This window comes from Macrobrachium rosenbergii, chromosome 56, assembly GCF_040412425.1.
Source record: "Macrobrachium rosenbergii isolate ZJJX-2024 chromosome 56, ASM4041242v1, whole genome shotgun sequence".
In the NCBI taxonomy this organism is placed as follows: Eukaryota; Metazoa; Arthropoda; class Malacostraca; order Decapoda; family Palaemonidae; genus Macrobrachium; species Macrobrachium rosenbergii.
The window spans coordinates 47,628,013-47,652,713 of record NC_089796.1 but is presented as its reverse complement, the minus strand read 5'-3'; the positions used below and the strand labels follow the sequence as shown (position 1 = coordinate 47,652,713).

At 41.2% G+C, this 24,701-nt stretch overlaps 1 protein-coding gene across 1 annotated transcript in view; it reads left to right on the top strand.

The window, feature by feature from the left end:
* The first annotated feature begins 297 nt into the window (after nt 1–297).
* Mi-2 (chromodomain-helicase-DNA-binding protein Mi-2 homolog) overlaps nt 298–24,701 on the top strand; it is a 244,711-nt gene continuing 220,307 nt past the window's right edge. Inside the window, exon 1 of the mRNA XM_067100202.1 lies at nt 298–473. Within this exon, the coding sequence (XP_066956303.1) occupies nt 440–473 (34 nt within the window). The 5' untranslated portion in view covers nt 298–439. The remainder of the gene's footprint in view (nt 474–24,701) is intronic.

Sequence of the window (24,701 nt, the reverse complement as noted above, 5' to 3'; positions counted from 1 at the left end):
AGAAAGCAGATCTAACCCTCTGGACACACTCGACATTACTGCAGCTGTACGGGAAAATGTGTACAAGGTACTACTGCATTTAAAGGCTTGGAAATAAATTTTTTTCCTGGTGCCTCAGGATAAGTCATATCACATCTCGGGGTGGCACTGGAACATAGACCTAGGGGTAATTAATCAGGAACTATGGCGCCTTGTTTGAATATGGAATGTGTTTATATTATTATTTATTGACAATAATTAAAGATGAAATAAGGCTCAAAGCCCATAGGAGGCCATCTGTACGCATGCGCAATCCTCGCATCTTTTGTCTGAAAAAGCGGCGACAGTGAGGAGATAAATAGTTGCGGTCAAGCGGCCTCCTTCTTTTAGACAAGTTGCTTGAAAAATACTTCGCATTCTGTCATATTTTCGGCGAATTTCAGCTTGAGAGCTATTCAAGATGCCATCAGACATAGAGGAAGAAGCTTATGGAGGTAAGTCGAGCGGTGGTGAGATAAAATACGGAATGTTGTTTGAATGCACCGGCGTGAGCAGCTCCGCAAGTTTGGGAAAATCGACCTTATTACTGTTTATATTCTCAAGTGTCAATGTTTTTGGACTTGCACCGCTTCTTGAGGTGCTGGTATCGTCGGTGTGATGCACATGTAACACTTTTAGCTTGCAGTTTGAGGGAAAATTTGATTTTTTTTTCTGACCGTCATCGCGTCGATGCAAAAGTAGGGTCGGCTATTCAGCGACAATTTTGCTTGGTTCGCGTTTTTCGAGTGCAGTCGCTGACTAGCCGATCCCAGTGGAAGAATTGAAGACAAAGAAAGATCGGTTGATTGTCAGTATTTTCATTATTTTCACAAAACATAACAATTGGATGGAAAATTACCAGAAGGTCTTGTGAAGAAAAGGATCAAGTTGCATAAGTAATGGTAGAAAAACGTTTGTCATCATTTGTTTGTCGCTGGCGTGGTCAGGGCCGATCCCAACACCCGGGAGGCCACGGGCGCCAAGTTTGACTGCTTGTGCCTGGCACTGCGATTGATTGAGCCCCAGGTGACGTCTGCCCGCACCAGTTTCTTCTTCTTTTTTTGTCATATATGTAGAAAGTAGTGTTGGTCATTTGTTGATGAAAGAGAGAGAGAGAGAGCGCCATCCGGGGAACCATTCGATTGGATGCAGTGCAGTGGGCGTGCGAGGCCTGGCCCTCGGAGGCTTGTGCCTCGAAGGGCCAGCAGCAAACGTGAGGGTGGCCACGAGCTTCGAGTCACGTGTTTGGAAATAAGCACCAGTACGAAGGGAAGGGTGAGGGAATAAAGAGCGGTGGAATGGAATAGTAAAGAGTTTTGTGCGATGAGGATGCAAGGAAGAAGTGATCGTAGGCCCCAGCAGGAGAGCGCTGGAGTGGTCAGAGGAGGTTGGGTCAAAGAAAGAAAGGTGAAAGTAGGGGTGAGTGAGAACTGTCATGGGTTCATGTGACTTAAAAAGGTTAGTTACTAACAGGTTCATGGCCAAAAGGATATCGTTAGAGGATGCAAATACAGGTTGCCTGAAGTGAGTGCGGGCTGGACTTTTTGGGTAGGGATAAACATAAAATACAGGGATCAATTTAACCTAACCTAGGGGGCTGCAACCTTACCTGACCTGGGGGTATTTGCCCCCATAGACCTCCCTCCCCACCTAACCAAACTTATGATGCCAAGTTCTTACCTAGATCCCTATTTAACCTAACGTAGGAGCTTGGGTTCTTACGTAGCTGGAGGGGCTCCCCCCTTCCCCTTAACCCTTAAGGGACAGCATAATTTATCAATGTGCAGCACCCCAGACTGGGGAAACTTTGAGGTCAGCAAAATAAAAAAAAATCACATCAATGGAAAGAGAATGACACACATTCACATTGTATAAATTAAAAAATTTTCCCTACCTTCCACGAGAAGTTGAAAATGACTACTTACAACCCCTTGTGGCCCTCATTTACAAGACAGTCATAAAGTTTACCAACTTATATATATAGCCTATATGTGTTTTTTTAATAAATAAGTTTTTTGGATTTTGTAAAGTTATTATTACTGTTCACACAGTATCAAAACAGATAAGAAATAAAAGCAGTAACAAATTCTTTGCATATTTGTTGTAAAATATTCACATAAATTTACGAGAAGGAAGATTCAGTAACTTGTTTTTTTTTTTTACTTTTACATGCTTTTTCTAATATTTCTTTGCAATTTTCTTTGTAAAATTACATTTACAACTGACATACTATTGTAAAAGACAAAAACAAAAAACAACAGCAACCCCATCGTATATTTACAAGCAAATTTACAAAAAGACTCATGTGAGAGAGAGAGATGCAGTACTTTCCCCCTTGAAGTCACAAGCATTACTGATACTCTCACGTCTGTATAAAAGGTGCCATTAGTGAATTTATAACATATAGAAGTATTGACACCTTTGTTTCGAATCATTATTACCATAACGATGGTGCATAATTCTGCTTCACACTGAAGCTCAATCTGTTCACCTCCCCAAACCTGTTTTACTTCACACTGAAGCTCAATCCGTCCACTAAGGGTTAACTTAATCTAGGTCACAAGGTCCTTACCCTAATGTATATTAGATTGAAAAGATTCCATAAACTCACCTGAATCCGAATCAGATGAAAACATTCCATAAACTCGCCTGAAACTGAATCAGATGAAAACATTCCATAAACTCATCAGAACCCGAATCAGATGAAAACATTCCATAAATTCGCCTGAATCCGAATCAGAACTATCGGTAGGATTGACTTCTTCAGACTGGTCAGGATATTCCTTAGATATAGAAGGATGCTGGGTGTCAGACTGTGGAGGGTTAATCAGTGGTTTGTGAACAAAAACTTCCCCACAGTTGAAGAAAGAATTGAATTTTGGACACAGCAAAGAATAAGGTAAAAGATGTTGTGAGAGTAGGAAATTTGGCATGGAATTCAGCTGTACCATACCATCAGAATAATCCATGGAGTAATGACACAACTGACCAGAATTGCATGACTTGAAACAAGCTGGATTTTTCAAGAAGTGCTAAATTTCAAAATCTGCATAATTCTGAAACAAAAGCAACCAATCACGTTTCAGCCTTTTATGGGACACCCACAGTACCGAGAAAAGACGTTCCTAATACATGTTCCATCCTACCCACAGTGTGCTCAGACAAACCGAATCCAATCAAGAGCTCCAGTCCTACAACAGCATTAACGTGAACAAAGAACTTAGACAAATCCAAGTAGTTAACAAGATTTTTTGGAACAAATTTCAGTACCAGTAAATTTGCGAAAGATACAAGCATCATTTTTGTACTCAGCATGTTGAGGAAACTCAAGACAAAAAGGTGAAAACTCCAGCCTCGAAAAGTAGCTTAAAGTAAAACAGTACCTTGGGAATGACAAAGTAGATTGAAAAATGAGTGAATAAGGCATGAAAGTTTGAAGCTTGAGACTGCTTGTGGGAGACTGTTGAGGGCATAAGAAAAGCAATGAAGAGGTTGGAGACTGGAAAGGTAGAATAATCTTATATAGGAGAGCCCATGTTGTGGATCAGGTTTCTGCTATGGAACAATTGTGTGATTACTTTGAAAGCTTAGGCTGTAGGATCTAGAAGTTTTTCATAGAATCCAAAGAGGGCCAATGTGGAGTGTGCTGAGTATGTACAATGTAGTTGAGAGCATTTGAAGTTTTTCCAGTTGAAACAAAGTTGTAGAATATGCAGGTAAGAGAGTGAGTGGTTTGGTTTAAAGAATTATGTCCGAAATCAAGGTGTGAAGTCTTTGAGGCTTTGTTTGTTTGATTGTTTATAAATGTGAAAAGTCAGTTGTGACATTAAAGTGGCTGATGTTTGTAGAGAAGGCTGTAATAGTAAACTGATTGGGAACTGTAAGAAAAATTGTTGAACCTAGGGAAAGACATTGAAGGTGCTTGCAAGAAGAGGAAGTTGAGAGGAAATTAAAATGAAAGTGAAGTCAACAGGGTGCAGGTGTAGGCCTTTGGAAGCTTGAAAATTGGAGCAGTGGCCATTGATATGGATGTTACTTAAATGGAATCATTTGATTTTGATAGGGATTTGGGAGTGGGAATGATCTAGGAACTTAGAATGATTATGTTACAAATAAGAAAAGGAAAGAAGGTACAGAATGTCCACAGCAGATTGGGAAGAGACTGGCAGTGTTTGAGAAAGCCAAAGTGGGAATGTAAAAGGGTATTGTTGAGCCAGCTGTTCTTATTAGAGTTGGATTGTTAATTTTGAGTAACTGTAAATTGAAGAGGTTGAAGATGTTTAGATGACTTGTTTGCATAGTTCTCGTAGGAATATTAGTGGAGTATCCCCAAGGATCTGGAAGTTGGTTAAACATGCACACTGAAATTATTTTCTTTGAAATGGTTTGCTCTGTGCACATGGATGAATTTCTTTGCCTACAGTTTAAGGCTATACAGCATTATGAGTTTGCGGTTTATTTAAACACCATATTTTAGTGTGTGCTCTGAATTTTTCTGATGTACATTTCATTAGTAAAGAAGCCATTGTAGAAATGCTGGACACCCCACCCCTACCCTTATATTCCAAAGTTATGGGGTACCACATTGGGGTTAGTGTTGTTTAGGTATGGGTTATAATACAAGACGAGTGAAATTAATGGATGTAATCAGCCTAACCTAACTTAGGCTGCTATAAATTAATTAATGTAAGGTTGCAACCTAACCTAACATAGGGCACTAGGCACATACCTGGCAAGTTAGTGGCAAAGTCTCCCTCCCTCCAGACCACCCCTACCTGATCTAACCAAGGTTGACACTAAAATGACCAAGGAGTAAAATAACCACACATGTATTTACCTTGTAAAAGAATTACATTTTCGCTAAACAAAACTCCCTAAACCATTGGTGTATAATTATTCATAGTAACGAGATATAGAATAATGTTATTGACATAAGTAGTAATATAAGATTGCACAATGTTCTCATAAAAAATGAAATAGATAAAATATTAATTTGCTACATTGAAATAATATTTGCTGCTTTGAAATAAATATATTGACCGTTAATGGACGAATCCCCTCAATAGAGGCTCTAAAACAGGATTTAGGTGGTGGACGGATCCCCTCTCAGGAGGATTAATACTACGCCCCATACGATTTGTCTGTGTCAAACGGGAAAGAGTTTCCAATACTTCAGTGGCCCATAAATGAATCGTGGCAACTGAAGAATTCAGCTGAGCTCAATCGTGGGGGGCTTGGGAGCTTCATTTCTTGACTTGGAGGGGGGAATGTCGTGCTCCCCTCTCTCCCGTGACGTCTTGTTATTTAGTTGCTCATAAATATCCCCAGGGATTACTGTTGGTTTTATTTCTTATCTTTTATGGTATGATGTCAGTTACAGGTGTAATTTTGCAAAGAAATATTAGAAAAAACATGTATAAATCCCAAAAAGTTACTGCATTTCCTGATCTCAGTAAATTTGCGTAAATATTTTACAACAAATATGCTCAGAGTTTAGTTCTTATCTGTTATGATATTGTGTGAGTTGTAATTATAATTTTACAAAATAAAATAATTACAAAATACACATATAACTTGGTAAATTTGACGAGTGTTCAGTAAGATAGGTCCCACACACGGTTGTAAATAGTCACTTTCAACTTCCTGTGGAAGGTAGGGAAAATTTTTTAGAATTTTTTTTCTTACACCATAGGCATTTTCATATCTTCCTCTTTCCACTGATTTTTTTTTTTTTTTAATTGGCCAACCCTAAAGTTTGCCCATTGGGGGGTGTGCAGTATATATAATTAGCTGGTCCATTAAGGGTTAAAGTTTGCCCAGGATTGGGGTGTGCATGATATATATTTAGCCTGTCCCTTACGGATTAAAGTATTACAAGATTAAGATTAATCTGAATGATTTCTCTAAGCTTGGGCTATCACAAAGGGTAATAAGCCCCCTTCCCTGGAACAACAGCACTGTCAAATGACCGCATTCCAATTTCTATTGACAGACTGTTATTGTCAGTATAGCAAAGGTGTATTGGTATACATACACATACCTTTTAGGGTCATGAAATATCTGGAGTGAGATTCATTACAGTGATGTAGCGTAAGATACAGTTTATTGGTATTTTTCATAATAAGAAAAAAATCATTCGTTTTTACATAAAAATCAAAGGACTGAAAAAGAAATAGTAAAATATACCTTTGTGATTATACACTGTCAGTTTAAATTTTCTTACTTTCTGCCCTAGGAGCAGTGTAATGTAAATTCTTTAAAGTACATTTTTATATATGTGACTTACCAAGCAATTACATAACTACTAACTTTGTACATGGCAGTCTAACAAAATTCAAATTTTCACGGTGGCGCCACCATCGCTAGTGTAGGTGACAGTCCCGCCCACTTTCGGGACTGGTAGGTACAACTCGGCATAGAGCTTCAGTTCATTTTTTACCGGCTCCTGATTAATGTCGATAGTCTTGTGCAATCGCTGCTTCATCTTGTTTGGATTTTTGGTGAAGTATTCTCTCCTTTTTTTTTTTTTTTGGTGGCTCTTCCTATCTTGGTAATATCGTTAGTTAACTTTATTTCTAAAGATAAGCAAATATGTCAGACTCCAGCTCTTCAAGCATTTGTTATTGCATTGAGGGGTGTAAAATTAGACTTGTTACAGTGGCTTATGAATCGCACACTACAGTAAGTGTGGCAAGTGTAGGGGGCAGGATTGTAGTGGAGAGGTTGGAGAGGTTACATGTCCGGAGTGTCAGGATTGGGAAGATAGTAAAGGGAAGACCTTGAAATCCCATCTGGACAACTTAGGCTGAGACAGGAAAAGGAAGGCGGCCCTTAGAGCCGAAAGTAGAGCTAGTTATGAGATTCCTTCTTTCCCTGATGTGGTAGAAGATAGCTGTTTCTTCTCCTTTGATTCATGTTACGTCTCCCATCCTTAACCCTCCTACACATTTACCCCACACTCATTTACCAAGTTCCCCTGCCTCCGATCCCAATGCTGTTGCCCATCTTGAAGCAAAATTCTTAACCAGTACTGTTATGAAATTAATTTCGTCTTTCAGGGATTTTTTGTTGAAAATGCCGCCCAGTGACTGTTGTTAGTGTTGAGGAGGTGGCTGTTTGTCCCCTGGTGTTCCTAGAAGAAGTTCACTCTCCCGCTCCCCCGCACTGGGAGAAGACATAATGGAGGTCCAAGGGAGGCCAATGGGGTTTGCCCACGGGCAGTCGCCCCCTACGTCAAGCCTGTTGCACGGTCCCAGGCTACAACAGAGCTCCATTGGAAAGGCATCTCTTTCATTGCTTGTCGTTTACCGTCGGATTCAGAAGACTGTTGGACGCGAGGCGTCAGCGACGTCGGTCTTCTGTCTCTCAGCCTTTGAAAAGACACTCCGATGTGGTAGACATCTCCCCTCCTGTCAAGAGATATATAAGGAGGCTAGTGTTTGTCCTCAGCCCTCCTACAGTTCCATCTTTCAAGTCACGAGAGCCCATTTCTTTCTTGAAGTGACATGATTCTTTGAGTAAGCACCCGTCACCATCTGCTAAGCGCTCTCTCAGCTTGGAGTGCCCCATTTTCCGCACCCGACTACTCAGCGCCAACATTTGGGTGCTCAGCGCCAAATTCTGGGTACAGGCAGTCCCTGGTTAATGATGATCCGGGTTTACGGCGCTTGTCTAGCGACGAAAATCAGCAATTTTTGGAACCAAAAATCGCCACTTTTTGGTGCTGATAAGTCCCAAAAATCGCCAATTTTTGGTTAGCGGTGATTTTCAGTTATCATCACACCCTCAGAACAGAACCTCTGCCAATAACCGGGGATTGCCTGTACTTGGCACCAACAGTTGGGTGCTTGGCGCCTCTTCCTTCTTCATCAGCTCAGAAAGATGCTGCTTTAGCCCCAATTAAGCGTCAGCTTGAGGAACTTATGGGCTGTAAAAGAAGAAAACTGTCATTTCCAAGAGCAAGGACACCTTATCCCCATCTCCTCTGATAAGGATGAACAGGAACAAGATACCGCTCCTTCGTATGCTTATTCATTACTAAGATTCTTTCTGGCGAATTTTCCAGACTTCGAGCCTGCTACTCTTGATTCCCCAGCCTCAAAATTTCTTATGAGGAAAAGGACTGCTGATGTCATTTTCCTCCCCAAGCTAGTGCTTTCCTCTTCCTCAAGGAAAGTTATTGGAGAAGTGGATGAGTGGCTGGCCATGAAGAGGGACCAAGGTAAAGCAACCTTTGCCTTCCCTCCCAAACTTCTCAAAAAAAAAAAAAAAAAAAAAAAAAAAAAAAAAAAAAAGTCTACGTCACTGGGAAGGCTCCCTCCTTGGGAGTTTCTGCCTCTCCCAGGGGGTTTTCTCCGGCCTGGTTGACGCCATAAGTCATTCTTGTTCCCCACAGCCAAGATTTCCTTCTCTTTGCTCGAACTGGACCATCTTGTCAAGAACCTGTGCAGGGAATTAAAAGTTTTTAGCTTCCTTCTTTGCCTGGAGGTTGCTTTAGCTAGAAAAATTGAGGTTTGTTTGGTCTTGGCCAAAGATTTCTCTTCTGACTGGTTTGGAGTATTGTTTTGCATAGACAAGGCAGTCAGGGATGGTTCTTCTGAGCATGCCTCCCTGTTTTGAATGGGTATCTTGAAGAAGCAAGAGCTGTGGTGGTCCTTTGCCACTAAAGGAGTCACTGTAAACAGAAGTCAGCACTCCTGTTCTCTCCATTGAACAGATCCCATCTCTTCCCCCAAGCCACTGTTAAGGATATCCTGTTGGACCTTCAGAAGAAAGTCCAACAACTGATCTTCTGGCCCAATCTTCAAAGCCACCTGAGGAAGCCCCGCAACAGCAACCAAGTCCTTCTCTCCTCTACAGCAGCCCTTTCGAGCAAAGAGAAGGAAATCTTAGGGCTGTTGTAGAGGAGAGAAGGACTTGGTTGCTGTTGCGGGGGCTTCCTCAGGCGGCTTCGAACATTGAGCCAGATCAGTTGTTGGACTTTCTTCTGAAGGTCCGACAGGATATCCCTAACAGTGGCTTGGGGGAAGAGATGGGATCTGTTCAATGGAGAGTACAGGAGTGCTGACTTCTGTGTTGCAGTGACTCCTTTATGGGCAAAGGACCCCCACAGCTCTTGCTTCTTCAAGATACCCATTCAAAACAGGGAGGCATGCTCAGAAGAACCATCCCTGACTGCCTTGTCTATGCAGTGGTTGAATCTGCTGGGGACCTGGGCCTCAGGAGAACCGTTCGTAAAGCTGGGCAGGTTTCACATGAGGCCTCCTCAGTTTTATCTAAAAGCATGCTGGAGCAGGGAAACCCAACCGGACTCCTTCTTTTTCCCCATCTCCTTAGAGATCAAGACGGAATTTCGATGGTGGTTGTCCGTAGAAAGACTTCAAGAGGGGAAGTGTCTTCTGCCGTGCCCCCAGACCTAGAATTTTATTCCGATGCTTCAGATTTAGGTTTTGGAGACCTTCTAGGGAGTCTGAAGATCTCAAGGATTTGGCCTGTAGATCAGAAAGCTTTCCACATCAATGTGGAGGAACTAAAGGCCATTCATCTGGGTCTCCAGGCTTTTTCTCCCTTGGTTTCTGGCAGAGTAGTACTGTTTTACGCGGACACCACCACAGTGTTGTCTTATGTCCGCAAACAAGGGGGCAACCATTCCTTCACTCTCTACGAGATGGTGAAAGACCTCCTTCTCTAGGTGGATCAGTACCAAGTGAAGATTATCACTCACTTCGAGCAGAGAAAATGAACGTCCATGCAGATGAATTGAATCATTGCAATCAGATGTTGCCGATGGAGTGGACTCGGTACTCCCTCGTATACGACAATTTCTGGAAACCTTGAGACAAACCAGCTGTGGACCTCTTCGCAACATCGAGAATCATCATATGCCTCTCTGTTGCTCCCCAGTCCCAGACCCTCTCGCATGGGCAACAGATGCCATGTTGTTGGATTGAACGGGACTGGATGTCCACTCCTTCCCACCTTTTGGATTGATCAGGGAGGTGATCAACAAATTCTCCTCTCACCAGAACGTCTCGGTGACCCTTATTGCTCTGTGCTGGCCCAGAAAGGAATGGTTTCTGGATCTTATGCATCTGATGGTGGACTTCCCAAGACTTCTTCCACAAAGACAGTTGCTGCTCAAACTGCCCCACTTCCTCAGGTTTCATCAAGGATTGTCCACTCTGGCCCTGACAGGCTTCAGATTGTCAGGAGCCTTGTCAGAGCTAAAAGGCTTTTTGAAGCAAACTGCAGAAGCTATTGCTAGGTTCAGAAGATCTGCTAGCAGGCTCTACCAATCCAAGTGGTCAGCTTTCAGAGGATGGTACCGACATAATAACATCTCGTCTTCTGGAACCTCTTTGGGCCAGTTATCTGACTTTTTACCTCTCCTGAGGACAGATAGGAAGCAGTCTCCCTCTACCATAAAGGGGAATAGGTCAATGCTTTCTTCAGTGTTTAAGCATAGGAACCTGGATCAGATCATTCAAAACCTCTAAATTAGAAAAACCTGGATTTCTCTCCTGGAATTTGGACGTTGTTCTGAAGTGGCTCACAAGCTCAACTTTCGAACACCTCAGCTCAGCCTCTTTTAAGAATCTCTCTAGGGAGACTTCTTGTGGCATTAGCAACTGCCAAACGCGTTCGCAAGCAGCAAGCCTTCAACAAGAGAGTAGGCTTTTCAAATGGTGATGCAGTATGCTGTCTCTCGATTTCCTCGCCAAGAATGAGGACGCTTCCAGGCCATGGCCTGGTTCGTTCGTTATTAAGAGCTTAACAGATGTCCTCGGGCCAGAGGAGGAAGAGAGACATCTTTGTCTTGTGAGAGCCTTGAGGTACCATCTTCAGAGGACAGGAAAGATCAGAGGACCTTCCGACAAGCTTTGGTGCTCAGTGAAGAACCCTTCATGCCCTCTGTCAAAGGGTGTGCTTTCTTTCTTCTTAGAAGTTTGATTACAGAAGCGCATTCTCAAGTTCAAGAAGATGTTTTATCTTCCCTTAAGGTCAAAGCTCGTGAGGTTCAAGCTCTCAAGACGTTTCTGGCTTTTCGACATGACATGCCTCTCGAGAACATTCTGCAATAAAAATTTTGGAAGTATGGACTGGTTTTTTCTTCACATTATCTTAAAGACATGAAAACTGTCATTGATAACTTTTGTACTTTGCATCCTTTATCTGTGGCTGGCATGATGTTGGGAAAGGAAAAACAGGGGGCTCTCCATCCCTCCACTGTCTCTTCGCCTTGTTGTAAGGCCATTGAGTTTAAGGGAAGCCCTGGGGGTACAGTTTACCTGGAGTACCCTCCAGTTTTTAATGTTTGGGGTGATGGTTCTTATTTTTGATGATTGTAGGTGATAGTGTTGTGTTTATTCTGATTTATGCCCAGGGCAAGGGCACTATTTTGGTCTTTGTCAGCCATCAGTGAACATCCATGGATGCAAAGTACCCATTGAAGTAGGGGCAACTCTTGGCCAATATTGCCATGCCCTCTACAGGTTAAGATGAGCGCTGACCATAGGCGGTACCGCCTGAAGCAGCTCTCTTACCAAATTAAGGTACAGCAAGCATTGACCCAGTGCTAGCAACCTCTCTAGTTGAAAATCATTATCTTTGTTAATGTTTTGGATTAGAACATGTCCATGAGTCCCACCTCCTCTCACTGTGGAATCAGCTATGTAATTGCTTGGTAAGTCACTTATATAAAAATGACATTATTATGATGAAGTTTTATATATACATATCAAGCAATTACATGATCGGAGCCTGCCCTCCTACCCACAGTGGACATTTGGGCATCAAACGAAATGAAGCTCTATGCTGAGTTGTTCCCATCAGTCCAAAAGTGGGCGGGACCCTGACACCTACACTAGCAATGGTGGTGCCACTGTGAAAATCTCAATTTCGTTAGACTGCCATGTAGAAAGTTACTAGTTATGTAATTGGTTGGTAAGTATATGTAAAACTATTTTATCATAAGAATGTCATTTTTTGCAAAGGAGTTTCCTGAACACCTTACATGTGCATTTGCCACATAGATCTATTTCATTGGTGGCACATGTCTAAAGTTTTATTCCCATTGCAGCATCCTATTTGACATCACCATTGCTTCCATTGTTATTTGCTGTGTTGATATTTTCTAACATTTCCTGAAGTTCTTCGGCTAACTAGAGAAGGAAATCAAGACGGGAGAATTTTTTGACCCGTTATTTGTCAATAAAGACCTGACGCATCGATGCCTGCTAGATCTAGTATACATATTATAAAGTACTTTGTTTGGCCATCTTAATGAAGTTGCTTTAGTGCTATACAACCAAGCCATTTGCATCATTTTTTATGTCTACAGTTCTGTGAGAGCTACTAAGTATGAGTAATTTTGTGTTTGGCATACATTGATACACTGTGAGAGTGCGTTTATTATTTTCAGTACTTGTGTGCTGTAAAGGTTATCACAGGAATTTTTATGCATGTGAGAATCTCCCTTTAAATACAATTTACTGTCCCCACAAGACTCATGATTGTAGCTTCTAATCTTTTCCGCCAGTTTTATCGAAGTGAAAAATGATCCTTCTGTCAGATTCCCTCCTTTTCCCATGTATGGTTTCATCGGCTTCAGAACATGTCTGGGGAGTGGTTGATTTGTGGGATACTATGGTCTCTACCAAGATATTGAAATCCATTTAGCACGTATTTTAATTTTATATCAACTGCTAACCAGAATTTAATACCAAACTACTCTGGCTTGTTGGCAGTATAGTTTATGAATGGGCACCTACGTTTTGTTGGGTATAACTGCTCATCCACGTTATATTTTCATGTGATCGATAGCCAGCAGTACAATTACTGTATTGATAAAGCTTTCCCAAAGTTCTGAAATTGGTGCTAATTTATCAGTTTGCAGTGGGATGGATCTTGTTGATCTGACATTAGATCCAAGAAATCTCGCACTGTAATATCTTTGAAACAATATCTTAACATTAGTGAGAAATATTCACTAATTACTGTATTTTCATCTCTTCTTCATGACTAAATGCACTTTTAACTATTAAAATACTCAGGTAATGCACGATTTACGATAATTCACCTAACGATAGTTCGATTTTGCAATGGGGTAAGCAACTAATACTGATACGACAATGTTTATAAAATATTTTTAAATTTCACACGGGCACAGGCAGTTGCGTAATCAGGCAGTGAGAGAGACCATATTAGAATAGACAAACTTTCCTCCATCTCTTTATCCCATCTTGTAGTTAGAAAAGTAAAAGAATGATAAAAGTATTGTTAGTAACATTATACTGTTCCGTAAATGCTTACGGCCATAAACAACCGACCAAGAAACTGTTGTTTTGCTTATAACAATTGGATAACAACAGCCATTTACCTGGTATTTCAACCATCGTACGGTAATAAATAATTACCATAGGTTATAGCACAAATGACATTAAGTAGAATAGGACTGATATATTTTTACATTATACCCTTATTCAGTATGGATAAAGATTGTCAAGGAAATATACTGCTAAATTTAAGCTGCAAGTTGTAGCTGAAGCTGAAAAAACAATGTTCCAGCTGCTAATGACTATACTGTAAATTATCATCCATCGGCAACATGGATGAAACTCGATCGTAATTGAAATTGGAGGGAAAGTATTTTAATCAAAACTACTGGGCATGAAAGAACACATTACTGTTATTTTTACGCCAATAAACGATAAATAAGTAAAGCTCATGTTATGATGAAATCAAATGAAAATAGCGAATGGAATCTTGAATTTTTTTACACAAAACAAACGCCCCCAAATGGCCATCGTCATACGTCATCTATTAACGAAAATAATAGATAAATTAGTTTCACAACGAGACTTATTTTAGTTATATTTCGACTTAAAAACACTTCGTATAATGAAAAATAACCTTGCCCCATACAAATAAAGTAGCTAGAGATTCATTTACGCCAACTAGAATCAAGAAAAGCGCTCTGAACTTAACTAAATACGGTGAAATAAACACCGCATAAACGATTTCCAAACCAAAACATTGAGACGCTATGACCGCAATTTATAATACGAAAGCAATATAAGAATATGTACAATATTATTGGATACAGTGAATTAAGGCATAACATTTTAAAAGATCCTTGGAAAAGATGCCTATTCATTATGTTGACATTTGTATAATACAATACATGAATATAGAGTAGAGTATAATGTAGGCTACGCTACCGTTTATGTATACAATGTACCATAGTGTAGACTAAGCTAATTCTTGTTTTTTATTCAATTTCACTTTGCATGAACCTCCAGAATTAGCTGATATTAATAATTACAATACTGTGAATGTATAGAGTATACTTTATAGTGTAGGCTAGGCTATGTTTGAGATATATTTTTTTTTTTTTTTTTTTTTTTTTTTTTTTGAACCTAACCCCACCGTAAGTAGGATAATACCTGTATAAACATTTTTAGTTTGTTTTGTGTGCATTTGAATATCAAAATAGGCAGTTCTAAGTGTTTTTAGAAGGGTTCTAAGTATTTGCGGGTTTTAGCTATTTGCCGGGAGGTGTGGTACGCATCCCCCACGAATACGTGGGGTTAACTGTACTTGCTTCGGCAGTACATAAACTACAGCAAGGATGACATGAATTGTGGAGAGTTCCACATTTTTTAGCAACTTGGCTTCCAGCTCATACTACAAGCGCCAGTAGCGCTCTCCTGGCGCCGACTACAGAGCGCTCGGCACCAATTACTGAGAGCCTTGCACCAACTCTCTCCTACTGCTGGCCCTCCAGCCATTTTTATCCACTTGCTACAGCACCTGGCTCCCTTGCTGCCTTCCCATGCCATTGCCAGTCTTGTGTCTAGGTTAACAGAAGTTAACCTTATAATAGTGAAGTGTTGTGCAGTGTAGGAGCTGACAACTCATTCCCCGGTGCTCCTAGACGAAGCCCCTGTCAGACTCCCCAGCACTAGGGAGGAGGCATACTGGAAGTCCAAGGGAGGCTGGTGGGTTTACTCATGGGTAGTTTCCCCCCTCAGTCAAGCCTGTTGTCAGGTCCCAGGTATCAACAGACGGCCACTGATAAGGCGTCTTGATGAATGTGTAATGGAGGAGGTGGCTGCTCGTCCAGCCAACTCTTCTAGATGAAGGTCCCTGTCAGACTCCCCTAAACCATGGAGGAGGCAAACCAGAGGTCTAAGGGAGGTCGGTGGGGTTTGCCCACGGGTAGTTGCCCCCTCAGCTGAGCCTGTTGTACATGGATCCCAGGACTCGGTTGACAGCCACTGGAAAGGTATCCAACTTGAAGTGTATACTTTATCATCCAGTGATTCAGATTCCAGTGCGAGCAAGGGGCGCAGTTGGCACTTTAAAGGTTTATCCAGGCCATTGAAAGGCCTGTATCCGCTGCTGAAAGCGCTTCCATGTAAGTGGGCGAGAGATCAGGAGCATAGGGTAAGCGTACCAATAGGTACTCAAAAAAACATGGATTTTTACTCTACAGACTATGTCCGTCTTACAAATAACATAACGAATATGATATTTTTACAGGTTATGAAGAAATGGTTGTAGTTTCATGGTATGTAAAGAAATTATAAATATTGCAAGCCCATGCCGAAAAAATTGTCAGTAAATTTGGTGCGTACCTATTATGAAGGCGTGTCCAATGTGTACGCTCCTCTGTCCATTAGGTACTCTTTCACTCATAACTCTGAAGTTGTTAAAGCTACACAAGTCTCCTTTGGATATGTTAGACCTCATTCATTGCTTTATTTGATCATCTATTTTTCAAAGAGCTTCAATTGCATTATCTTAACTTCCATGGGGTATTTATGGAAAAAGTTAAAAAGGCAAAATTTGTGTTTGACATCATGTTCCCATCTTGTAAAACAACATTATAGCTTGAGTAACATCATTACATAATGCAAAATAGATGTACTTGATAATGTATCAGTAGGGGAAGGCTTATACATATGAGAAATGTAGTGAGTACAGTCAGGAAAAAAAAATATTTTTATTGGAATTTTTTCTTAACAAAACATGGTATTATGATATCCTATTCTTTGAAGTATCACCTCTATATTAATTACACACCTAGTAACTACATGAGATTAACTTTTCAAGCAAACAAAAGTGATTATGAAAGAAAAACTAGCAAACTGCTATTTTACTTGAATATTTTTACTGAATACATAAAAGAAATATATGTATAGTTATCGATAGTAATAAGAAATAATAAATTGTTTGACTTGGAAATTCTTTGCCACTTCCCATGGGAATCAATATGGTATATTTACTAACTAAATACAATAAAAAAAACTGTATACTAGCACTTACAGTAAAAAAAAATAATTTGAAAACGAGCTAGAAAATCTTTTACCATATTTTCATTTTAACTTTGCTAAATGGGAGATAAGTATTGTTTTTATAGTAGATGGAAACGAAAATCCGTATACACGATTTCTATATACTTGTTCTGGGCTTTCTAGAACAACTATCTCATCTCGGTGATGTGGATAGGACACTTCTTCAATTTCTGGCATTATGTAGAAGCCATCACTTTTTTCTTTCAGAAATGACACTTCATACCCACCTTCATCAACCTTTATGACTCTAGCAATGTAGACCTCAAATGGGGATGTCTTTCTACCTTTGCTTGATGATGTTGCTTTTTCTACTTTTACTCCAACCCAAGAATCTACTTTGGGTTCCTCAAAGTAATGCCAAAAGAAAAGTTGTCTCTTTCATAATCTAAGCTCTCATCTGAACTATCATGCAAACTCAAGACTTCGTCATTTGATGATTCACTTGCTCTACTGGTATAGGAAGGGCCTGCCACTGCTTTACTATCTTCAGTTAGTTCTTTGTCTTCAGGTATTTCTTCTTCATCACTTGTATCTTTCTCTACTCATTTCCTCTTTTGCTGTGTTACAGAACCTTTCTTACTTGTTGATTTTGGTAGTTCTCTCTCTTCATCATCTGTATCTGTTTGTACTTTTTCTTCTTTCTTTGTGTTACTGAACCTTTCCTGCCCATTGAGTTTGGTGTCTTTTGCTTGATTCTTTCTTTTCTCTTGCTTCCTTTATTTTTTCAAATTCATTAACCATTTTCAGTGATGATACAGAAAATACTCTGTCCATCACATTTCTTATCACCTTTGGCCCTTTACCTGGTTGCCTCTCTGGGAAGAATTTATGGGTGATCATTGCTGGACTTATTGTGGATGGTGTGTCTTTTAGACCTTTGGGGAAGGGGGTAGTCGATGTTTGACTGGAACCTTCATTTAGGTGTTTTTAGCTGGTCTTTTTGAAATTCCTTTGGAGGAGAGTAGCAGTAAAGGGCATACTTGAATACTGCTGTAGTACATGTGCATAGCCTTTGTAATGCAGTACTAAATCACATAGTGAACCTTTCATCTTGTACATGTGTTCCCTTTCTTCCCTTGTTGTTACACTTGTGTCAGTGGTTGTTTGACAACCTCGATTTACTGTAAATGGAGGTATAGTCTGACATGAGACCTCCTTGAAACCTCCTTGGTCTACTCCTTCAAAAATTGTAGAAACGTGCTCTCTTTGTGACGCAGCAGCTTCCACCTTAGTGTAGTCAGGGGCATCAGGATCGAAGGGCACCAGGCCACACTTCCTAAATCCTGCCTTTATATTTTCTGGTGTGACATACCTCTGGTACACATTTAAAAACAGTAAGGTAGTGATTAAGTTGAAAAATAAATGCAATTATGTTACCCACATAAAGCAAATGCAGTTAAGTTACCCATAAAAACTAAAAGCAATGAAGTGATATATTCTTGCCAAACAAAGCTACAGTAGTAATTATTGAATCATATCATTTCATTTAAATGATTCAAATGGGCTACAATAATTTTTCCTATTTAACTTACTTTTCTATTTCATTTAAAGCATCTGCAATTATAGCTGGATCATATTTCTTTTGTTGCACCTTTCTTTTTATTTTCTGATTTTGACTTTTTTTAATCACACTGGTTTTATTTTTACTTTGTTTTCCCATACTGTATTATTCTCTCTAAAAAAAAAAATAATAATAAACGTTTAATGTCTTTTATGATGAAAAAGTGTGACCAATAGATGCAGTGTGTGGTGCCTTATATGTACACAGCGTACATACAGGACATCACACACTGCGTACAATTTGGACCAGTCATGGGAGTAAATTGACTTGGATATTGCTCAATGGTTTCATGGAACAGTGGCCCATATTCTCTCTAGCTGTAGAGGTAGCCTTAGATTGTTGTGTTTTGTGGATTAAGTCTCTCTGGCAGGCAATATTATTTTTGAGTACACATTGGGCATGTGTGTCTTGGCCTTGTCCAGTAGGTACGCACCCTTATTCCTCTTACATCTCTTATTTTACAAAAGTTTTAATGCTTGTTTCTTATGGCCCTAGTCACAAAATCATCCTGCAAACAAAAAAAACAAATATATTTAGCATAAGGAACCATGATATAAGAACATACATGAGAAACCTTTAGATTTTCATAAGGAAATGGTGTATTTTTTCACATTTCCTTCTATTTTGATTTGTAACCAGTCCATTACAGAGAGCAGAATCTAGAAACTTGGTTATATATAGAATAATGGTGAGGGATTATTCTGAGACCAAAATTGAATATTAAAGTGCTGTCTTTTTCTGTACAGACATTTTTAAATGCCCAATGCGTACATATTGGACTGATGAGTACTTATTGGTACCTCTACCCTAGTCCTGAACCTTCATACAGCTTTTGGGACAACCCCAGTCATTTGTCTCCTGCTGTTCCAGTGACAGAGCACCAGTGTTTGGTGCTGAAATGGGCCCCCAAGAAACATTCAGAGTGCCCAGTGGGATCCAAGGGATCTGAGTTTGCAATGACATCCGAGCGCCCAGTGGGATCCGAGCACCCATTGGGATCCGAGTGCCCATTGGTATCCAAGCAGCCAGTGGGATGCGAGGGATCCAAGCATCCAATGGGATCTGAGGGATCCAAGCATCCAGTGGGATCTGAGCGATCCAAGCATCCAGTGGGATCTGAGGGATCCAAGCATCCAATGGGATCCAAGGGACCCAAGTGTTCAGTGTGATCCGAGGGATCTGAGCGTCCAGTGTTCAAGCGCTCGGTGTCCAATTGTTGACTGGCTCCAGCTTTTTGAGTGGCCAGCACCAGTCCCCGATCAGCAGGCGCCAACTCTTCAGTACCAGACTCCCGCCTCTGAGTGCCATGCAGTCCGCTTGCAAGTGTTTTGGCTCTCTTCAGTTTGTTCCACATTCGCCTAGAGTTCAAGACGAGCCAATTAGTGTCTCAGAGTCCTGTCTTTTGCAGACTCCCGAATTTATGAGCTTGTTGAAGAATCTCCCACCTCTGCATTTTCTTCATATTACAAAAAGTCTCTCAGGGAATTGAGAGTTTGAATTTTGTTGAAAAGAGAGCATGACAAGTATCTTTGGATTTTTCTTCAACAGAACTAGTCGTCCTTGTCGAAGATCTTGTCAGGATTTTGAAGTAAGGTTGTTTCTTGACTGGCAGCAGGAGCATGGGTCACACAATCGCAGTCAGCTACTTTCAGACGGTTCTTTAATTCCAAGCTCCCTTTTCTTCTTACTTGGAACATCAGTAGACGAGTCTACGGGGGACTTGGTTGTCCACCGAGATGTTAGTCTACTTAGAAAGACTTCATAGGAGAGTATTGCAATTCCATTATCCAGTTCCTAGGTTTTATGGCTCAGACAGAAAGCACCATAATGTATTTTGGTTCTTCATGGCTGCTGAAGGTACACGCAGTAGACAGTTGCCATTCTCCGCTTCCTATCAAGCAGTAAGAAGGCTAGCTGTCTCTCACAGCCTTTCTGCATCGCTGTGGTTCCCGCTGTCTCTTCTTCGGTCCGACTTCTTTTGGAATAGTGATACCTTCTCTCCTGAGCATTCTTTTGTTGGTAGAACTTACTTGGTTCCAAGCTAGAAGAGGAAGTGCCTTGTACCCTCTCGATCCAGTGCTCCCTAGCTATGCCTGTTCCTGAATGCCTGAATCCTGTTCCAGAGTGCTCAGCACTTTATGGCCAGTACTAGGCTCCCACCACTGAATGCCTAGCGCCTGCTCACAGACTTCTTCCGTTTAAAGGATTGCGTCTGATGGCAGAAGGATTCATCACTCCTGGTTTCGGACAAGGCCACTGTTATCCCGTGCCCAGGCTTTTATGTCTCATATGGATGTTCCAGCCTTTTTTAAGTGTGATAGATTTTAGTGTCTGCCACATACGGTTCTGCATTTGTTTTTGGTCTGTATGAGGTGTCATAGAGTCCACGCAAACTTATTGAGTCTAAATAAGAAGTTGAACTAGTACAGATGTCCATGCATCCACACGGCTGTCAAGAATCTCTGCAAGTTCGCTCGGTTAGTTGCTAGTCCTCAGGGTTGTCAGCGAGTATGTATGGCCCACAGCTCCCCTTTTTCTTGTCTATAGGAACAAAGTTCAAGACGGAGATGAACTGGACAGTCCTGTCGCCCATTCTCCAGGGCGATTGTGTACGTCTTCTGAGACAGGATCTTCCACTTCGGGTATCTAGGCTTTGGCCTCTACAGCACAAGGCTTCTCGAGTCCCTGCTCCTCTTACATTTTTCTTCATTTTCTGGCCATGGACATCAGTTTTTTCCTGGATGTCTGGCTTATTTGACTCCCTTCGAAGGAAATTGCTTAAAGGTTTTGATCACAAGCCAACTGGGACAAGGAAACACAGTCAGACTCCGTCGTTTTATCCAAAGTCCCGGATTCAAGTCAGACCTGCAGTGGTGGCTGTTCGAACTTACTTTCGTTCTGGGACGTGTCCCCGGAAGAAAGGGGTCTTCACATCTATGTCAGAGAGCTGAAGGTGATTCGCCCAGGACTTTAGTGCTTCTTGATCAGAGTTCACTCCTAGAATGTGGTAATCCATTTAGTGTAGACCACAGTCCCTAATATTCGTTATGTTAGTAAGGAGACACTTTCTCTCATTTTCTCTCCACCAAACAGCACCAACAGTGACAATCAGAGTTTTTCAAGTCTCTCGATTTATTCAGGCCAATTAAGAAGTTCTGGCAGACGAACAGAACTGTCAGAAGTTTGTTCTTTTTACTGAGTGGACCTTGAATCCCCAGATCTGTCGGGATCTGTGGAATCTATGGGGCAGGCCAGCTAGCATGGGCAGCAGACCCCATGTTGCAAGTGTGGTCCAATTTGGACCCCCAAGTCTTTTCCGCCCTTCAACATAGCCAAGGTAGTGCGAAACAAGTTTCGGGCTCTTCGCAACATTACAGTGACCCTCATATCCCTGTTCTGAACCAAGAAGTAATTATTTCCAAACCTGCCACGGTTGTTGCTGAATTCTCCACAACTTCCCCAATCTGTCTACTCAGTCAGTCTCACTTCAAGAGATACCAGTCTACTCAGTCAATCTCACTTCAAGATATACCACCAAGGCTGGCTTGCTCGTCTGGACGGGCCTCAGATTGTCCGGAATCTCGTCTGAACAAGGGGTTTTTTGTAGACGTTCTACAGGGACAATTGTAACACAAACTTCAGCCTTCTAGTTCCGTGTACCAGAATAAGTGAGCAATTTTCCGTAGCTGGTATCTCAGACTCTTATGTTCCTCCTTTCGAGACATTTGTGACCTGAATTGCAGATTACTTCTTTTAGCTAAGGAGATCTAAAGCGTCTCGTATTCCTCCATTACAGGACGTCGAGCTAAGTTTAATTCAGTTTTAGGCATCGTCCTTCGACTAGTCCAGCAAGGAAAGGATTCCAGTCTCCTGGAACTTGGATGTAGTGTTGAAGTGACTGACAGGTTCCTCTTTTGATTATTGCACTCCTCTTCTCAGGAAAGACCTTAACCAGTAGGCTACCTTCCTGGTAACCTTGGCTTCTGCTAAAGTTTTAGTGAGGTCCAAGCCATCGTTCTAGAGTAGGTTTTTTCACAAGGAGACACTGTTTGCTTATTTCCCCTTGGAATTTTATCCAAGAATGAGGACCCATCCAAGACCTGGATCTCGTCTTTCTCCCTTATAGAACTTAACGGACATCGTTAGCGTCCAGGAGTGCCTGCTGGCTCCCGAGCTCCTAGCTCGCCTGGTACCCAGATCATCTGGTGCCAGTTCATGCGTCAAGGGCCCAGGAGCACTCGCCAACTCTGAGGAAGCGTAAAGAGCTCTCTGTCTGCACAGTGGGTTCTTCAGGTACTACTTGAGCAGGACCCAAAGACCAAAGGACCATCCATAACCCATTGTGTTTTAGCAAGGACTCATTTTGCCCTCTGACTAAGAACACATTGTCCTTCATCCTAAATGGTTCTTTTTTCTGAGACATTCAGATTCAGGAGAGCATTTAGCCTACTTTTAGCAAAAGCTAATGATGTCAGAGCAGAATCTACTTCATTAGCTTTCAGGCATGCACAAGATGTCCCTGGCTTCCATTCTGCAATTGAACTACTGGGTGTGTAATTGATCCTCACTTCTCACAATTTAATGAAAGTTAAACTGTGTTAATTTTGCAGTACATTGCGATCATATTAGTATTTGGCATGGTATTGTGGAGGGAAGCATAGGATTTTCTCCTACCGTCTCTTTACCTTGTAGTGGAGTGTTGATTTTTGGAGAGCTGGAGGGGTACAATGTACCCGGCGCATCCGCCACTTCATTGGATGGGTTGTGGTTTCCCTTCACTGTAGGTGACAGCATTATCTGGTTGTTTTTTTTTATTATGGTACTGCACCGAGGGCAAGGGCACCCTTTTAAGTTTTGCTAGCCATTGGATAACTCCTTGAGCTGCATAACTTCCACTGATGCTTTGTTAGCAATCTGAGTATTCCTTTGCTACAAAGCTCCCACTCAAAAAGAGGCACTCCCCAGCTTTACCACCATGCCACTACAGGTTTAAGATGACCACCAACCGGAGGCATTATTCTCCTGCAGTAGCTCTCTTGGCTGAAAAGGAACGACAAGCATTGTCTTCAATGCTAGCAACTTTTCTATTTCAAATTCATTACATGACTTAATGTTTTGGAGCAGAATATGTCCATGTATCCTACCTCCTGTCAAGTTACTACATGATCGGACCTCTCCCTCCTCCCCTCTCATGGACATACGGCACAAACAGAATGAGATTGTCTGTTAAGTAATTCCTGTTATTCCCTTTAGTGGGCGGGACTAGTCACCTACACAAAACAATTGAAGCACTAGCGTGAATTTTGAATTTAGGCTGCCAAGATAGTTTGAAACTATAGCTATTTAGTCACTTGGTAAGTATATATAAAACTTTTATTATAAAAATATTGTTTTTTCACAAGGAGACGCAGTTTACTACTATACCCTTGGATTTTTAGCCAAGAACAAGAACCTTCCAAGCCCTGGCCCCATTTTTTCTCCATTAAGACCTTAACGGATACCTTAGCTCTGAGGGAGAAGAGAGTTCTTTGCCCTGCTAGGGCTTTACGGTATTACCTGAGCAGGACTGAGTAGATCAGAGGACCACCCAGTAACCTCTGGTGCTCTGTCAAGAACCCCTCTCACCCTCTGACTAAGAACGTCAAACTTAATTTCTGAGGCACGCACTCAGATTCAGAAGGACATGTTGCCTTTTTTTGAAGTGAAAGCTCATGATGTCAGTTCAGTCTCTACCTTATTAGCTTTCAGGCACATATGTACCTCACTTCTCTGCAGTTGGCCTGCTGGAAGTGCGAACCGATCTTCTCGTCTCACTATTTGAAAGAAGTTGAAACAGTGTTTGAAAATTGCAGTACCTTGGGGCCATTTTCAATGGCTGGCATGGTATTGGAGGAGGAAACATAGAACTTTTCTCCTACTGTCTCTTCATCTTGAAGTAGGGTGTCGAATTTTCGGGAGCCAGGGGGTACAGTGTACCTGGAGTACCCACCAGGCTCAGTGGATAGGTTGTGGTGTTTTCAGTGTAGGTGAAAGCGTTGTCTGGTGGTTTTATTCTGGTACTTCACCCAGGGTCAAGGGCACTTTTTGTAAGCTTTGTTAACCATCGGACATATACTTCTCTGCAAAGCTCCTACGTAAGTAGAGGCGCTCCATGGCTATATTGCCACACCATTACAGGTTAAGATGAGCACCAACCAGAGGCAGTATTTAGCTGCATTAGCTCTCTTACTAGATAAAGAAACGACAAGCATTGTTTTCAGTGCTAGCAACTTTTCTATTTCAAAGTCATTACCATAACTTAATGTTTTTGGATTAGAATATGTCCATCTATCCCACCCCCTTTCAGTGTGAGATTCAACTTTGTAATTACTTGGTAAGTTACTTATATGAAAATGTTGTTTTCATAATAAAATTAAGTTTTATGTATACTTACCAAGTAATTACAGAATCAGAGCCCTCCCTCCTCCCCTCTCATGGACATAAGGCACAAACAGAATGAGGTTTTCTGCTAAGTCGTTTCCAGTACTCCCGTTGGTGGGCAGGGCTTGTCCCCTACAGTAAACTATCAAAGTGCTATTTTTTAAATGAAAGCTGCCGCGCAAGTTAGAAACTATAGCTACGTAATTACTTGGTAAGTATATATGAAACTTAATTTTATTATGAAAATAACATGTTTCAGGAGGTAAGTTATCGTTAATGGGTTTGATAATTTAACTTTCACAGTTGGAACCTGATTTACTTTAGCAACAATTATTATTCTATAA